Source organism: Daucus carota, chromosome 8 (genome assembly GCF_001625215.2).
Source record: "Daucus carota subsp. sativus chromosome 8, DH1 v3.0, whole genome shotgun sequence".
NCBI classification, from domain to species: domain Eukaryota; kingdom Viridiplantae; phylum Streptophyta; class Magnoliopsida; order Apiales; family Apiaceae; genus Daucus; species Daucus carota.
In genome coordinates this window covers 24,362,275-24,378,525 of record NC_030388.2, presented here as the reverse complement: position 1 = coordinate 24,378,525, position 16,251 = coordinate 24,362,275, and the positions used below count along the sequence as shown (strand labels likewise).

The 16,251-nt window shown below is 35.3% G+C and overlaps 4 protein-coding genes across 11 annotated transcripts in view; 1 reads left to right on the top strand and 3 right to left on the bottom strand.

Annotated features, from left to right (window-relative positions):
• Positions 1-117: 117 nt before the first annotated feature.
• LOC108197208 (putative pentatricopeptide repeat-containing protein At1g26500) lies at positions 118-5,007 on the bottom strand. Of its 4 annotated transcripts, none has more exons than XM_064082551.1 (5): positions 3,382-5,007; positions 3,017-3,097; positions 2,313-2,783; positions 542-1,434; positions 125-452 (listed from the first exon to the last, which is right to left on the bottom strand). In XM_064082551.1, the coding sequence occupies exon 1, from the start codon at positions 4,959-4,961 to the stop codon at positions 3,393-3,395; it is 1,569 nt and encodes a 522-aa protein (XP_063938621.1). In that variant the 5' UTR covers positions 4,962-5,007; the 3' UTR covers positions 125-452; positions 542-1,434; positions 2,313-2,783; positions 3,017-3,097; positions 3,382-3,392. The 4 variants fall into 4 exon arrangements, with proteins under 4 accessions (XP_063938620.1, XP_063938622.1, XP_063938621.1 ...); XM_017364758.2 differs by having other exon boundaries at positions 133-452; positions 542-1,006; XM_064082550.1 differs by having other exon boundaries at positions 118-452; positions 542-2,783.
• A 663-nt stretch (positions 5,008-5,670) lies between these two features.
• The window catches only part of LOC108199331 (pentatricopeptide repeat-containing protein At1g26460, mitochondrial), a 38,493-nt gene continuing 27,912 nt past the window's right edge, over positions 5,671-16,251 (bottom strand). The window contains exons 3-7 of the mRNA XM_064083583.1: positions 10,729-11,217; positions 7,447-7,653; positions 6,626-6,763; positions 6,280-6,518; positions 5,671-6,023 (exon numbers count right to left, since the gene is read on the bottom strand). Coding sequence (XP_063939653.1) covers positions 6,324-6,518; positions 6,626-6,763; positions 7,447-7,653; positions 10,729-11,217 — 1,029 coding nt within the window. The 3' untranslated portion in view covers positions 5,671-6,023; positions 6,280-6,323. The remainder of the gene's footprint in view (positions 6,024-6,279; positions 6,519-6,625; positions 6,764-7,446; positions 7,654-10,728; positions 11,218-16,251) is intronic.
• Positions 12,372-13,821, top strand: LOC108199334 (uncharacterized). 4 transcript variants are annotated; one of them, XM_064082639.1, is made up of 6 exons: positions 12,372-12,680; positions 12,754-13,030; positions 13,107-13,206; positions 13,291-13,412; positions 13,482-13,569; positions 13,659-13,821. In XM_064082639.1, exons 1-6 carry the CDS (start codon positions 12,531-12,533, stop codon positions 13,666-13,668), a joined length of 747 nt encoding a protein of 248 aa, XP_063938709.1. In that variant the 5' UTR covers positions 12,372-12,530; the 3' UTR covers positions 13,669-13,821. The 4 variants fall into 4 exon arrangements, with proteins under 4 accessions (XP_063938709.1, XP_017222604.1, XP_017222603.1 ...); XM_017367115.2 differs by having other exon boundaries at positions 12,373-12,680; positions 13,651-13,821; XM_017367114.2 differs by having other exon boundaries at positions 12,374-12,680; positions 13,461-13,569.
• LOC135148264 (uncharacterized) lies at positions 14,143-16,112 on the bottom strand. 2 transcript variants are annotated; one of them, XM_064082638.1, is made up of 7 exons: positions 16,020-16,112; positions 15,771-15,847; positions 15,405-15,690; positions 15,269-15,339; positions 14,844-15,117; positions 14,679-14,764; positions 14,143-14,576 (listed from the first exon to the last, which is right to left on the bottom strand). In XM_064082638.1, the coding sequence occupies exons 2-7, from the start codon at positions 15,843-15,845 to the stop codon at positions 14,529-14,531; spliced, it is 840 nt and encodes a 279-aa protein (XP_063938708.1). In that variant the 5' UTR covers positions 15,846-15,847; positions 16,020-16,112; the 3' UTR covers positions 14,143-14,528. The 2 variants fall into 2 exon arrangements, with proteins under 2 accessions (XP_063938708.1, XP_063938707.1); XM_064082637.1 differs by lacking the exon at positions 16,020-16,112 and having other exon boundaries at positions 15,771-16,006.

Here is a 16,251-nt window from a genome sequence, read left to right as displayed (position 1 = left end):
AAAATTACAGACTCGGGGACACATCTAATCCGACACAGGATATGGACACTACAATTTTTTTCATATGTATGTAAGATCTGATGACTTGAAGTCATAGTACCTCTTACCAATTCAATGCAGGTGTGTTAAGTGTTAACTGTTGTCAATCACACTTACATGAATATGATACAAAAAGATTTAACAAATTAAAAGGATTACTCAGATTTCATCAAATCAAGCTCAAATCCATCAAGACAGCAAACCAAATTCAACATAACAAGCTTTTCAGAAAGAAAAAAAAAAAGCATCTCGAAAGTAAAAATAAGTCCAAAATTTCATCAAACTCCACAACTTCCTGTCTTCTTGCTCTTTCACCTTCCTTGTTAAATATCATCCTTCAACATCAGGGTCCTCAATGAACATATTCGCAAATGCTTCGACGTAATCATCATCAATGTGAATTGAATCTCAATCTGAAATAGAAGTTCAGAATTCATAAGCAAAATATACATTAATAGATCAGAATTAATTATTGAGAAATATGCTAGATTTAATTTCTTACCAACATCCCAATATTGTGAAGGACCGACCTTTCTTGCACTCTTCGCTAGTTCTTGTGGGATAGCAACTTAGATTATTGTGCACAAAAACGACATCCTAAGTCCTACTAGATGCCAATTTATTCCTTTTAACACTGAATGTTGGAAAAAGAATTCCAAATTTTCACAGCAAGATGAGAATGCTGGTTGCAAAAGGAGCTTCATGGCCCAGCTACGTGACATTAGAGTTTCTGAAGCATAGTTTGCCCATCAGCTAAGCAGCTCTTCATGAACTCTCAATCACATGAGATCCAGAAAAAAAACCTAAAGACCCTGAAAACATCCTGTATTCTGCATTTATCCTTCTTAAATCATCTGAATTTGGGAACATTTTTTTGAAACATTTTGCCCTGTTAAGACTAACTTCATGGTCTTCATCAGGTGCAATTCTAGGAACCACATCACTGCCACTTTGTAACCAAGCTTCGCTATAATATTTAGGAACAAGATAATGAGCCACACAATGGAGAGGGATATTATTTTTGTTCCACCAATTTTCCAAAACATATCAAATGTCATTACAAAAATTCAGATTCACCATTTTCTTATCTTTCCCATAAAAAATTTCTCTTACATCTTCTATCATGGATCCCAGATGTCATAAACAAGATGCAAGCAGGGAGTGTCTGTATCAGCAAGCCTAATCATGTTATATATAGGAGATGTGAAAGCTACAAAGTATATTCCAATTTTGCCCACCAAGGCACCAACGATCAGAGATAACACACTCTTTAATCTTAATTCATGTTAAACAGTGTGTTATCTCTGATCGTTGGTGGGATAAATTGGAATACTTTGTAGCAACAGACTTAACCGGAGGATTTGCCTAGCTCAAACCCTCCAACTAAAAATAGACCTGGAAAATTTTCAATTTTTCATGTTAGATGTGGGTCGTTTTGTCAACTGTCATAAATGGAAAGAGTATGGGACGGCAAGCAGTATCGGCACTAAGAGGCACAAGCATTTCAAAGCACATAAACTTTCAGCTGGAATAAAAGTATAAGATCTAAGGAATGCAGCATGGCTAAGATTGCCAATTTATCGCTACAAAGGCCTTTAACAAGTTATAGGCATACAAAACATTTCTAGTTGGCACTAAATGCAGTTTTCCCAAACACATTGGTCAGCATTCGCCCAAAAGACTTTTTTTAGAAAACAAATTTAAATATCAATATCTAACTGAACTAAAATTCCTCTACAGGGCACATATTTATTAACAATTCGAGAGTGTAACTGTAAAAGAGTTTGGATGACCCTGTGAAGGTTATGATTTTATTCCATATCCTCTTTGAATTGTACTCTTAATTTTGTATATTAATAATTCATATTCTCTTTAGATAGCAATCTTGACATGAAAAAAATGCTGTAGGATAGACAAAACAAATTTGATATCAAACAAAAAGCATATTATATGCTATACACCTATAGCAACAAAAAATGACAAAATATAACGTTACTAATGCAGTTGAAGCTATATATCTCTATAAAGGCTTTTTGTTCAAATGAAAAAGAAGAAGATATAAACTAATAAATCATCACGACCACTCTTTATTACCTATCCAATAGATTAGGTGATTTATCAGAGTGTACCACTTAATTGGTAATTTGTACAGTTCCACTAGAACTGGTCATGATTTGTATTTTTGGCTAAGATGGTTTTTAACACAAAAACAAATGTCAAGACTTACAAAATCTAAAGCTGCAAAGGGACAAAAACTAATTGTAAAGACTTACAGAATCTAAAGTTGCCAAGTTGCACACCACCAATGGATAGAGGGCTGTAAATGGAAAGAATAGATCTTCTGCAGCTTGTTTATCAGTGCTTCCATACAAGGTTCAAATTCATGAAGAGCACCAGATGCCTTCTGCAGATGCCGAGTCACCAGAGAAGCATGAGCATGTATCTTCACAAGGTAAGTTTCTGCACTAGCTACCATCTTTTTATGCAGCGAACACTAAAGAATTCTCCAAGCTGCATCCAGGAGTTATTTGCTATAAGTTCTACCAGCTTTTGCAAGCAAAAACACGACCCGCCCTCTTCCACAGAGAGATAAAAGGAGGCTTGTATTTTCATCCTTAATCATCCACTTAACCACAAATTAAGGGGCGTAATACACTAGCTCCCCGTAATCAGCTTTCATAGCACAGACTAGCAATCAAGGCACAATTTCCGGTTGGTCTTAATACCTTGTTTTGGTCCATTTTCTATTAGCAAAACAAAATACAGCATCAAGTGATGCAACAATAAGAAGGTATAGATATGTCATTCACGATATAAAACTAGGCTTGATCACGTGTACTTTGCATTTTCAATAATTGAGACCAGTGCATCCGAACTTTTCAATTCTATAAACTTAGACACACAACCAGAAAATACATTTGACTATATACTGTGTCCAGATTTTAAGTTTCAATCTATAAACTTAAATGCGGCTTACATCCGTTTTCCATGAAGTAGCATACCACCAACCAGATCAAGCTTCAAACTGGAGTCTACATCTTTTTTTGATTGGATCATCCTGAGAGCATAAATCAAGATGCATAGATAAAATAAGGTAATATTGATAGTTAATCAATCACAAATTATTATAATGTTTAAAAACTCAACTTCCATTAGGTGGTTACTGGGTAGCAGTAGTACATTAACTTTTAACACTAAATGATTTATATACATATGAAAATGAAGCAAGAACCACACATTATTTTTGTTACTTGCCAACTCTTAACAGCCTGCCCAGACATTTTTTTTACTGAATACTTCTTAATTCTTTATAGACACGCCTATCTATTTATTCATATATACCAGAAAAGACGTTACAAGTTAACATTACTTTCAACTTCAAGTTCTTCTGTTCTGCTGTGTTCTTCAGCAGCACCATATGAACCCTTCTCATATCTCAATTCTCTGTTTCTCCTCCTATCTCTAGTAGCCATTTTCTCACCATATCTTGCAAAAATGTCTGCCAAGTCAAAAGATCCAACCTCTCTAAGTTTCTTTGTCACTTCCTCAAACATAACCACACCTTCTTCATTCGAATAGCAGTGCAAAAACTTATTGTAATCAAACCGAGGTACTTCTTGTCCTCTATTCAGCATTCTCTCCACATATTTAGTTGCTTCCAAAGACTTTCCAGCTTTCACCATTCCTCCGACAAAAATGGTATCAAAGTTAACTAAAGGGTCTGAGCCCTTTCGACCTCTCTTTCCTAAATGCCCTTGTAATAACATAATATATGTATGCATTGTAGGCTCACACCCTCTATTTATCATTTCTCTAAAAACATTGGTTGCATCTTTCGCCCTTTTTAACTTCAAAAACCCCTTGATGAACCCATGATACACACTTATATTTGGTTTCTCAATACCATCCGCAAGCAAATATGCCTCCCTAACTCGCGCCTTACATACAAATCCATAAACCAGCGACCCCAAAGTCTCGCTATCCACCTCAATCCCTCTTTGCTGCAATTCTTGAAACATCAAACGAGCTCCCCCAAGCTTCCCAATCTTACACATCCACTTAATGACAATCCCATAACTCGAACCCCCCAAAACATCAATATCCTTACTCCTCATCGACTGAAAAAGCTTCATCGCATCATCAAAGCGATTAGTCTTAAAAAGGGTATCCACCATTTTATCCAAAGCATCAACATTCACCACACCCCCTTCATCAACCATCATATTCCAAACGACCGACGCCTCAACCAAATCCCCCTTATCACAAAACCCAAAAATCAACCACTTATAAGTCACCCCATCTGGCTCAATCCAATCCCTCAATTTCGCAACAATGTACTTAGCTTCCTCAACCAACTTAGCCCCGCAAAGACTCTCCACCACTCTATTCAAAGTCACCAAACTATACCCATACCCATAACCATTCATCAAGTGAAAAAACTCAACACACCTCTTCAATTCCCGCGACGAAGCCAACGCCTTCAACGCAATACGATACGTCTGATCATTAACCAAACGCCGCCTACCCATCTCTCGAATCAAGTCCCACAACGCATCAACATTCTTAGCCTTACCAAAAACCCCCAACATTTTATTAAAAGTGAGTGTGGTGTGTTGAAAATCAGGGTTTGCAAGGGTAAAATGGAAGAATTTGTAAATGGGCTTCCAAGAAAAAGGGAAATTGTTGCATACCTGGAGAAAAAACTCGTGGGTGAGGTGGAAATTAGAGGCCTTTAGAGAGGAGTGGAGTTTGGGGTCAGGAGAGTTTTGTTGTTGGTAGAGAATAGTGCAGACTCGGAGGAGGTGCTCCGGGTTGACTCGGCCGAGTGAGGGTGTGGTGGTGAGTTGGGTCGACTCGGTGGCTATGGTGCGGACGGAGAAGAAGAGGGTTAGCAGAGGTTTAGGGCTGCTTGTAAGTCTCATTACTACACACCAACGGCGGTCATGTAAAAATAAGCCCAGCTGCCTGCTCAGGAAGCTCTTATTTGACAAAAATAAGAACTTATTTTGAGTTATGTATTTATATGATATGTTTTGATATTAAATATTTAGCAGTTTTTTAATACTTTTTATTTGTAGAAATAAAGTACTTATTTATTAAAAAAATATTTTATATTTTTTAAATATAAAGATTTGATTCTGAGAAAAAACAAGTTAAACGAGGTTATAATTTATTGCAAGGGAGGTTTTCGCTAAAATAACATATATCCTAATATTATAAATCATTATTTATTATATAAAAATAAATGAGCTCCCATGTTAATTTGTGAAATTATTCTGTATCCCATTTTATATGTGCATAGTTTAATAAAAAAGATGATGTTTTCAGTCAGATTTGGCCGTGAAATCCACAGTATCTCGGTTTCTTCCTGGAAAAAGCTGAAAGAACAGCTTGCTCATATTTTAAAACTACGACACAAAGAGCCCGATTGTTTTTGCTTTTTTTGACCCGTTTGTATAAATAAGTATAAGTACTTTTAAGAAATTGAGAATGATAACTTCTCTATCAGAACTTCTAGTTCGCTTGCATTTAGATTTTTATTCGACAACCCGAGACTAACTTCATTTGCTCAGATTTTTTATTAAATTTGAGAATATGCATACACAATGTGATCACTTATTGGCTATAAGCTTATCAACATATTAAATCGCTAATATAAATGAATCATCCATATGAACCAACACGAAAGAGAAATACAATTCTTCACTAGCAACAAAATGAACTATATGTCACAACCTAGCCCCATGTTGCAATTATTTGAAATTGAACTGTTCCACCCCTAAACTGTTCCTGGCGATGCAAAGAGTAGAGGGGCCATTCTAGCAATCAGGCATAAAAGTCTAAGATCCTAAAGTGAATCTGCAACAATTCAGTCCAGCAAAACTAGATGTACTGACAAAGTCGACGTGTCGAACATCTTTAACAAATCTGATTTCAGAAACTAAGAGACCCCAGAAGTTTTGCCTCCGATATTTAAGAAAAACCTGGAAACGACTTACCAGTGTTAACAAGGGCAAAGGCCAACAAACTCAAGATCCAGTAATAAAAAATTTAACTGTAATGACTTCCCAATTCTAGGGTACTTGCGTGCAAAAAAAAAAAGATATGAGTCCACCTAAGACCAATCACCAATTCAAAAAACTTGCAAACACTATTATATATATTCAGAAATGCGGCCAGACTAGAAGATAAATATGCAGGTGAGCTACAGATATAATGATACAAGTTCAAAGCTCTTACCTTCATCTTCTAAAAACTATATAATCCTGATGTGCATCATAGATTCACCTCTCCTGCACATAATCAGCAGTGTACTGAAGATTAAATAGTAGATTACGGCGAGTCTCTGTACCCATGCGGATCCCGAACTTTTTGGCCAAGTCTTCCACCTGGTCATTACTTTCATAGTCCATCTCTCTAATACACCGCCTCCGGACCTTTTTTAGAATCGCCTTTGTTGGTGTGTATCCTGAAATTACCTGAAGCATAGAATTTATTGAATAAAACATCAAACTACCTTAAATTATAATCAAGTGGAGCAAAGGGCAATTTTCCAATGTAATATTAGAGAGGAAAAGGGAATCACCATCTCATCTATGATTGAGAGTGCAGATTTTGGATCTTTAGCAACAAGATGAGCATCAACAAGAAGCGCATATGTCATTGCATTTGGTTTAATACCTAAACTTTTAAGCTGTTCAAATAGCTCTAGAGCTTCTTTCCTCTGTCACAAAGATTTATATCAGTCAGAAGATTTATCGACAAGTTAAAACATGCAAGCAAATCTGTATTTAACCACAATGACTTGGAGCAAGTCCAATGCAACGTTGTACTTGGTTGCATTGCTATAATTTGCACAAAATGCCAAAATCTCACTATTCCAAAGGAGTTGCAAACTCTGAATGCAAATATTTTTGCAAATTTGCAACCAAGGATTTGCATCATGCCACATCATTCAACTATACGAGAAATGAAAGTTAGTGTACCTTAAAAGAAAACTGGAAGAATTAGATAAAATAAATTAGTTAAAATTGGAATATTGGAATAATTTGGTTGCAAAATGCAACTGGCACTGGAGTGCTAAGTCCTATTTTTGGACCAAAAAACACTTTTTGGCGCCACACTATAGCAACAGCTATAACTATTATACATTTAGGATTGGACTTGCTTTAAGTTTGTATTGAAGCACTTTAATCCAAAACATACTAACTGTACAGTTACATTTTCCTACTTATGTACCCCATTATACTTGAGGCACATTTCTATGCTAGTTTATTTCATTTAGGGGACAGAATTAATAGAAAATACAGAGCTCAGACTAATTAAAAAGCAAGCTTGCGTGATTTCTGCTCATATGCATAAGATGAGAGGTGATTGGCTATACACGGGCAGTAAATAACCTTTTACCTTATTTAGCTTGCCATAAGCACAGATTAGACCATTGTATGAATTAACATCAGGTGTCAATCCAAACGTAGTGCTTATTGCTGTGAAAGTCTCGGAAGCACGATGAACATCCCATATATTTGCACAACCAAGGATTATACAATTTAATGCAGCAAGAGACTTGTACGGAGGATTTGCCTTGCTCAAATTCTCCAGCTGAAAATAGACCTGGATTAATATCAAATTTTCACGTTAGATGTGGGTTAGTTTGTGAACTCATAAATGGAAAAAGTAGAATACAATAAGAAGCACCAGGCATCAAGAGGAAAAACCACCTCAAAGCACAAATATTTTCAATTAGAAAAAAGTGAAAGATCTAAGCATCAAATGCAGCATGGCTAAGATTGCCAATTTGTCGCTACAAAGGCCTTTAACAAGTTATAGGCAGAGCAAAACATTTTTGCTTTGCACTGCAGACGGTTTTCCCATACACATTGGTCAGCACTCAGCACTCACCTATAAATATATTTTTTTCAGAAAATATATCAGAAATCAATATCCAACTGATCTAGAGTTCCTCTACAAGGCACATATTTAATACAATTCCAGGGTATTACCTGTTGAAGAGTTTGGCTGACCCCGTGAAGACAATGATTCTATTTCATATCCTCTTCAAATTGTAGTCTCGATGTTGTATATTATAAATTTAAAATCTCTTTAGATAGCAATCTTAACATTAAAAAAATGCTATAGGATAGACGGAACAATTATGTTTCGAACACACAGCATTTTTACATATTATATACTATAGACCTATAGCAACTGTAATTGGTAATATAAAATAAAAAGTTAAATGTGTACTTAAAGCTATATATCTCAATAGAGGCTTGTGTTCAAATGAAAACAAAATTTGACATATAAATTAATTGATCATCACACCTCATTATTAACTATCCAATAGATTAACTAATATATACTAGTATGATATATCAGTATACCACTGTAATTGGTAAATTGTACCACTCAAAATTATAACTGGGTTCAACTAGGCCAACCTACTGAATAACAAGCACTGCGATTCATTTGGGGTATGCAGAATGCAGTATTCGAGGTAAAAAATAAGATATATATAGAGAGAGGGTCTTACTCCAATACAAACCAAATCAGCCTACAAACTTAAACAAGTCGCTGACCAATTTCTTATCACTATTTTCAACTACAGAAATCACTATCTTATATATAACATATCTGTAACACCCCAGTCCCACATCGAGGAGTGTGTGGACTTTAGTTCAGTTTATAAGCATAAGTACTACTACCAATTGCACCAACAAATCATGATCTTTTGGGGGCCTGTGGTGGGCTTGTGGATTACCCAAGTTGTTGCAGTTGGGCCAGTATATTTGAGCTTATTTTCGGATTCGGAATTCGGGACTTGACCCGATTTTCGAAAAAGACTCGGGATTTGACCCGGGTTGTCACATATGGTATTCAAGGCAGGCTCTCGAAAGCTTGATTCGTCAAGTTGCCGGAGGTGGGGACACGAAGGCTGGTGGTATTATCCCGCAATGGACAGAGATCCGGAGGCGGGGACACGAAGCCAGCCGGTATTATCCCACAATGGCTAGAGAGGTTCGATCTGGGCCTATGGGCTATCCGTTTCGGCCTGACGAGGACGTCAGGAATTTAAGTGGGGGAGTTTGTAACACCCCAGTCCCACATCGAGGAGTGTGTGGACTTTAGTTCAGTTTATAAGCATAAGTACTACTACCAATTGCACCAACAAATCATGATCTTTTGGGGGCCTGTGGTGGGCTTGTGGATTACCCAAGTTGTTGCAGTTGGGCCAGTATATTTGGGCTTATTTTCGGATTCGGAATTCGGGACTTGACCCGATTTTCGAAAAAGACTCGGGATTTGACCCGGGTTGTCACAATATCTCTCAAATATAAATATATACATACATATATATACAAACATATATGCTAATCATCTTCCCCTGTAATGCAATAATGGACATCCTGCCAATTGCCAACACCTTTTATGACTTGTCACCATGCATACATCACTAATAGTCCCCCGCCACTTGCCACCTTAACTAATTACTACTACAACTAGCGACTACTTATCACCATCACACACCTCCTCTCATCACAAACTACCAACATGGAGCTCCCAAGTCCTACAACTACAATTGATCGTTTATAATTGACCCCCAAATATTAAGATAAGTAGATTTTCTCAATGAAAAATAAAAATTGCTAAGTTTACTATATAAAACAATGATTAACGCAGTGTATACTGGTGGTTCCTGTTGTTGTAAACAGTGATTGTGTACTGGTTTTTAGTTTGTATTTAAGAATTGATTTATATTTGATCACTAGCATATATATATATGTATATATATATATATATATATATATATATATATATATATATATATATATATATATATATATATGTCATTGCTCAAAGAAGAACACCCTTCAAAAAAGAACAAAGAAGAATACTTTAGAATTGAATATAGAATCTCATCGAAAACTTGAATTGAATTCTAATTTTAAGCTAATTAACCTTTTATTATGAATAATAATAGTATTAAATATGGATTAAAAATGACATGATTCTATGTAAAAATTAATAGTGCAAAAAATATATATGATTTTATTATGGATTCTGTCCTAGATTCCATTCGGATTCTATAATATTTTATATTATAACTTGGATAGCTTGGACGTTAGATTTCATATATTAAGTTTAATTGGTGTATAACTATGTAATTATAATCTTAACAAATAATTTTCTATGAAAAATAAAGTATTATCATAGTGGTCTTTATTGTTCTTTCAAGAGTGCAACCCTATATACATATAAATAAATATATAATGACATAATAATTATATGCTACATGCTATAATATCATAAATTATCATTGACTCCAAAATTTTGTTGGAATCCCATTCAAACTAAGGATTATTGTAGATAGTTGAACATTAAAATACACCATTAGCCCAAATATCACGTTCGGTGTTTAGTTTTTTTCCTCTTTTCTTTTAGACTTTTTAAATCCGACTTTCGCCTGATTTTACTCGAAACTGGATTGATGTCCGAGTAGTTGAAGATCACCTTGGAAAAGAGTCCGAGACTTGCTACTAGGCCAATTTCGGCTGATTTTTAGAGAAGTTTAGGGAAATACGATTCTCTCTCTAGTCTCTATGTACATATGTAACTCACAAAAACTAATTGTGAAGACTTGCAAAACCTTAAGCTCCCAAGGGACAGAAACTGATTGTGAAGACTTACAGAATCTAAAGTTGCAAAGCCGTTGTGCGAGCAAGCCACAACCAATGGATAGAGGGCAGTAAATGGAGAAAATAGATCTTCTGCGGCTTGTTTATCAGCACCTCCATACAAGGATTCAAATTCATGAAGAGCACCAAATGCCTTCTTCAAATGATCAGTCCCTAGGGATGCATGGGCATGTATCCTCGCAAGGTAAGTTTCTGCATTGGCTACCCTCTTTTTACGCAGAGAACGCTTAAGAATTGTCCAAGCAGCATCCAGGAGTTTTTTGCTGTAAGTTCTACCAGCAGTTGCAAGCAAAGACACGACCAGTCCCTCTTCCACGGAGAGATAACGAGGAGGTCTCATATTTTCATCCTGAATCATCCACTTAGCCATAAATTCAAGGGCATAATATGCTAGCTCACTGTTATCAGCTTTCATAGCACAGTCTAGCATATCGAGGCACAGTTTCCATTCTGGTCTTAAAGCCTTGTTTTGGTCCATTTTCTAGTATCAAAAATAAAACACAACATTAAGTGAGAAAACAATAAGAAGGCATCTATATCTATATCTATATAAATTATAATTCCTGAAGTCATTTGGAGGGTGTTTTGTCTTTCAAGTGCCTCTCATTTCAGGTATATTACAGGTTTTGCCATTGGTTTTCTACGTATTTTAGCTTTATATACGTATGCAATACTTTAACCAGTGGAATCAGACTTTGCATGCAGGTACAAAAACAATATACATGCTAAATATACCTCCAAAAACCTGACTCTACACTGCCGCTGCACATGCATCCCTGTGGTGCGTTCACACTGCTTTTTGATATCACTTTATTTCTTGCTGTTGTTTCTGTAACTTTGTGAATGTACGAAGAAACAGAAACGTAACATTTTTTACATATTTTCAATTAAGACAAATTACTCCATGAAATTACAAAAAATGAAATATATATTCGAAAAGAAAAACCTTAAATGTAAACAAAATAGAATTTTTAAATAAAGAAAATAAAATATGGCCGATTCATTTCGTTGCAATATTTTAATTTTGACTAAAAACATGTGTCACTATGTTCCAATTATTAAATCAATGTGGATGATCCGGATACTTTGAAAATCGGTCTGCCATTCTTTTCTATATCTCTATACTTATTGAGAACAAGTACAAAATATTCCAAGAATGTAGAAATAATGAAGCATATATTAAAAAAAATACCTTAAATATAAACAAAATAAAATTTTTACCATTGAATTCGTCTCAAAATTATAAATTTATTCTTGCAAATAAGATATCCTGTCATTAATAAGTATAAGAAAGAAAATAATTTAAGGTTAATACATATGATCCGGATACTTTGAAAATCGGCCGTCCATTGTTTTATATATATCTCTATACTTATTGAGAACAATTACAAATTATTCCATGAATTTAAAAAAAACGAAACTTATATTGAAAAAGAAAAACCTTAAATTTAAAGGAAAACAAATTTTACTATTGAATTCGTCTCAATATTAACAATTTACATGATGAAGCAAGTGTTGTGACCTTTGCAGGATTATGTGCATTACTGTGCATGAATTCAAGGTACAATCATGTACCCTGGCATACCAAACTAAATGGACAAGGTCAAATAAATTATCAGATTCAGAAATGAAGGTACAATAATGCAGCCGGACATTGCACCGGGCATCACCTTTAATTAACAGAGATTCCTGTTAGCCCCGTGACGATCACACTGAGCAATAATGCATGAAGAAATCTTCAATCAGCCACGCCTATAAATAACTTCATTATTGCAAGTTAAGCATGAAACAGAAATGGACATCACCCCATACCAGATGATATCGAACCTGCAACCTGGAAGAAAGAATGATTGGAGGCTGAAAATCCGGGTCACAAGAATGTGGAGACCTTCCAATCAAGAAGGTGAAACGGTGGGAATAAACTTGATCTTTGTCGACGAATTGGTAAGCTTAATCATGTCATTTCACACAAATTTCAGTGATATAACAAATATGACATATTTATTAAACCTTGCAGGGAGAACGCATTCACGCCTGGATCCAGAGAGCATACATTCCGCTTTTGGAGAATCAGCTTACAGAAGGAGAAATCTACGTTATACAAAATTTCGTTGTAAGACAGTACACTGCAAGCACAGTGTGTAGGTGCTTCAGGAATGATCTATGGATTCACTTGAATAACATTACAGAGGTACTGCCACCTGAAGGAGCTGTGTTTATTGCACCACATGTCTTTCAGTTCACTGAATTGTCCGATATTTTTGATGCGGCACGCCAAACAGAATATCTGATCGGTGAGTTTGTCAATTTAACCGTTACATAAGACGCGACAATGACATGAAGATTACAATTGTTTCTTCTCTTATGTAGACGTTGTTGGGATATGTCAGCTAATCCAACCAGTTTCAACCTTTACAAACCAGTACAATGAGCAACGTACAAAAATTCACTTCAGAATCACAGATACACAGTTAGTGCTTTGGTTAAATTTCGTTCATAGTATAAGAAGAAAAGATTTACCTGTCTACCACGTAACTGATTGACTATTCAACAGCACATCAACACCGGTCGTTTTCTACGATGAGCTAGCAACCGCCTTTCATCATGCTGTTGTGGATGCAGTAGAGCAGCCAGCCATTGTTATCATATCGAGCTGTAAAGCTCAGTGCCTGACAGGTATTTACATTTTATACAGCTAATTAAATTCTATTTTCTTCACAAAAGTTCGCTACACTTACGTTTCAGATGAACCAAAGTTGACTAATTACCCTGCAACAAGATTCTTCATAAATGAAGATCAGGAGGCAGTTCATAATCTCAGGCAAAAAATGAGGTCGGTTAAGGGAAAAAATACTACAGCATAAAAAATTTGAGATCACGTCTAAAATAATTATAAAACTAATTAGCTCTACAGCATTGTAGGATGGCGTGACAATTACTGAGAATGGGGAAGAGTCAGGAGCCTGGTGAATGCTGATTTTTTGCAATGGATTTAAATATGACCTTGCTTTTCATATAAATCAAGTTGAAGTTGTTATTAGTTTGTATTTGTGGAATCTGTTAAACACATCTCTTTTATATTTAACTATGTTGTAAAACTTATTAAACAGGTTATCTGGGGCGAGTCATCGCTGTTCTATGATTTACGGAACAATGATTTTAAAATGTTTTTACTAATGATAGTAAAATGTTGTCCGTCTTAATCATAAATGTTTCGTTAACATTTTTGTAGTATTTAGAAAATGGCTTTGACACAGCCGTTAAAAGCAGGACACAATTACAGGTAATTGTTAGCATCGGAGCTGGAGAGGAATCCTCTAGGCACGACTAAGGAAAAACTCTGTTTTGCTCTTCATGTTATGTTGTAATAAATTGAAAGTGAATGTATGATCAGAATCACATGAAATCAATAAATTGATGAAGTCATTCGCTTCATTCGATTAGATCAATAAATAATAGTCGTCCCAAGATTCCAAAATAGGGAATGAAAGAGCGTTTGGGAATAAGATATTGCCATTTGTTCTAAAGCAAAGTATCATAAAGATAGTAAGTACCAATGTCTTTTCCATTAAACAAGATCTAGAAGTCAATATCAGGATGTTTCATTACTCGGACACTGAACTGATCAAAAGTATCCATTGGACATTCAAATATGCAGAGGTCGCCTTCATCCACTTTCATACCATCTCGGAAAGCTTGCCATCCATCTTCTATCGTTCTACAGTGATAGTCATCTCTTTTATGTGTCTGAAGCTTCCAATGTCTATTTTCCGAATAAACAGAAATAGTTTGTCATTTGTCCCACATGTTAACCAAGTCGCTGAACTCATTAGGAATATCCTATAAGATGTTGAAATGGAGTCATTTGTCAGTATCAAATATGTTAACAGAAGAAGGAAAGTTCACATTTATGAACGCTATTCAACTTTTAAAATCACTTACAACAGTGTAACAATCTTCATTCATATGCTTTGGTGAAATTGTAATTGCAAAATATGAACCGATGGACGGACAATGTGAATTTGCATCTACAAAGCAGTTAACATCTTATATATCAGAAAACAGTATTCTCTAATGTATAACGAGTAATGTAATACACATCTTCACCTTTAGAGAGAGGAGTCCCAGAGAATACAATTTCATTGAGATCTTTGTCAAACACAGATATCTTTATAACAGATTGCCAATGGTATTCGTACAACATCATATGGAATGCACTTAGATCATCGACACCTACTATATCACAAAGGCTACGCAATCCTGTGAATCTTTCAGCATTGTGACAATATGAACCATGGAATTTCTTACCATTGCTGATAATATAGGTAATACGGTCAGGTAAAAGCACTGCACACCGTTCCAAGAAAGCCGGAGTAGGTGTCTGTCAAGAGGATTTATTAACAACCATACCTCACTCTAAAAATTTGATACAATAATTCAACATGAAAATGAACCAGAGCACTATCAATTGCAGGATGAAACATGCTTTTTAAACTGTGAATGCATATGTAAAACAATAAATGACTACTTACAATCTCATCTAGATTACTGTCAAACTCAGTTTGCAGCTTTACAAACCTCCAGCCTCCACAAGCAACATTCACTACAAAATTCTATCAAATTCATTAAATATCCTAAATAAAAATTGGGATTGTTCAAAATTTTTACCTGCTCGAGGTAATCGACGCTGCATGTAGTGAACTGTATGAGGGTAGTCGATTTCAGTTCCGTTTGTACCCAAAAGGTATACATTGAAGTTATAACGTCCAAAGTACTCAAACAACATAAATTCACCCCCTTTCAACTCCAATTCCATAAAAAACACTAAAAACCCATTTAATACCCCTGTATTGTAATCCAATCGAAGGGGTAGTACATAACCACTGCGCAAGTTCAATTCTACATGCCCAACTAGGCGATTACTGTATTTTGAATAGAAAGCATTTGGAAGAGTCTGTTTCAACAATATTAGACCTAATTAGAACAAATCTGTAATACAAAAAATCAAATCCTTCGAAAGATACGAAACTTTACCAGGGAATTCGAAGAAACATCTCTGCGTGTGATTTTCAAGCAGAACTTCGCAGCAACTGCTCCAGATGATTCCATTACTACAATTTCAATACATATGATAACAACAAGATTAAGGTATGAAACATGTTACAGGTAGTCACGGCTCAACTCTTCGAAGAAATTTCAAATAAATGACGACTAATTTTTAGCTGACAATGGAATGAAAGGGAACCAAGATCTATGCGTTCATTAGCAGATGAGATGACTAACCAATTTAGACGATTCCGCTTACTGGTGAATTTATCCCTGTAAAGTCTAAATATGTCAGTGTTATTTCTCTCTAAATATGTAGTTCAATCTTTGTTTTAAATCGAAGACATAAATAATATACAGATATTTACATTGAATTAGAAGAGAAGATAAATGTTAACTATTTCCATGCATAAATCGAAGCGTTGATTTATTTATTTAAAATATTAACTATTTCCAAATTGCTGAAAGC

Excerpts from the sequence above, each read along its gene's own strand:
- LOC108197208 (XM_064082550.1), bottom strand. The coding sequence starts at position 4,961 with ATGAGACTTACAAGCAGCCCTAAACCTCTGCTAACCCTCTTCTTCTCC.
- LOC108199334 (XM_017367113.2), top strand. The coding sequence starts at position 12,531 with ATGGACATCACCCCATACCAGATGATATCGAACCTGCAACCTGGAAGA. Across the intron at positions 13,207-13,290 it reads TTCAGAATCACAGATACACA|CACATCAACACCGGTCGTTT; the intron begins GTTAGTGCTTTG and ends ACTATTCAACAG. Across the intron at positions 13,413-13,460 it reads TAAAGCTCAGTGCCTGACAG|TTCGCTACACTTACGTTTCA; the intron begins GTATTTACATTT and ends TCTTCACAAAAG.
- LOC135148264 (XM_064082638.1), bottom strand. The coding sequence starts at position 15,845 with ATGGAATCATCTGGAGCAGTTGCTGCGAAGTTCTGCTTGAAAATCACA. Across the intron at positions 15,691-15,770 it reads ATGTTTCTTCGAATTCCCTG|ACTCTTCCAAATGCTTTCTA; the intron begins GTAAAGTTTCGT and ends TTGTTGAAACAG. Across the intron at positions 15,340-15,404 it reads GCGTCGATTACCTCGAGCAG|TGAATGTTGCTTGTGGAGGC; the intron begins GTAAAAATTTTG and ends AGAATTTTGTAG.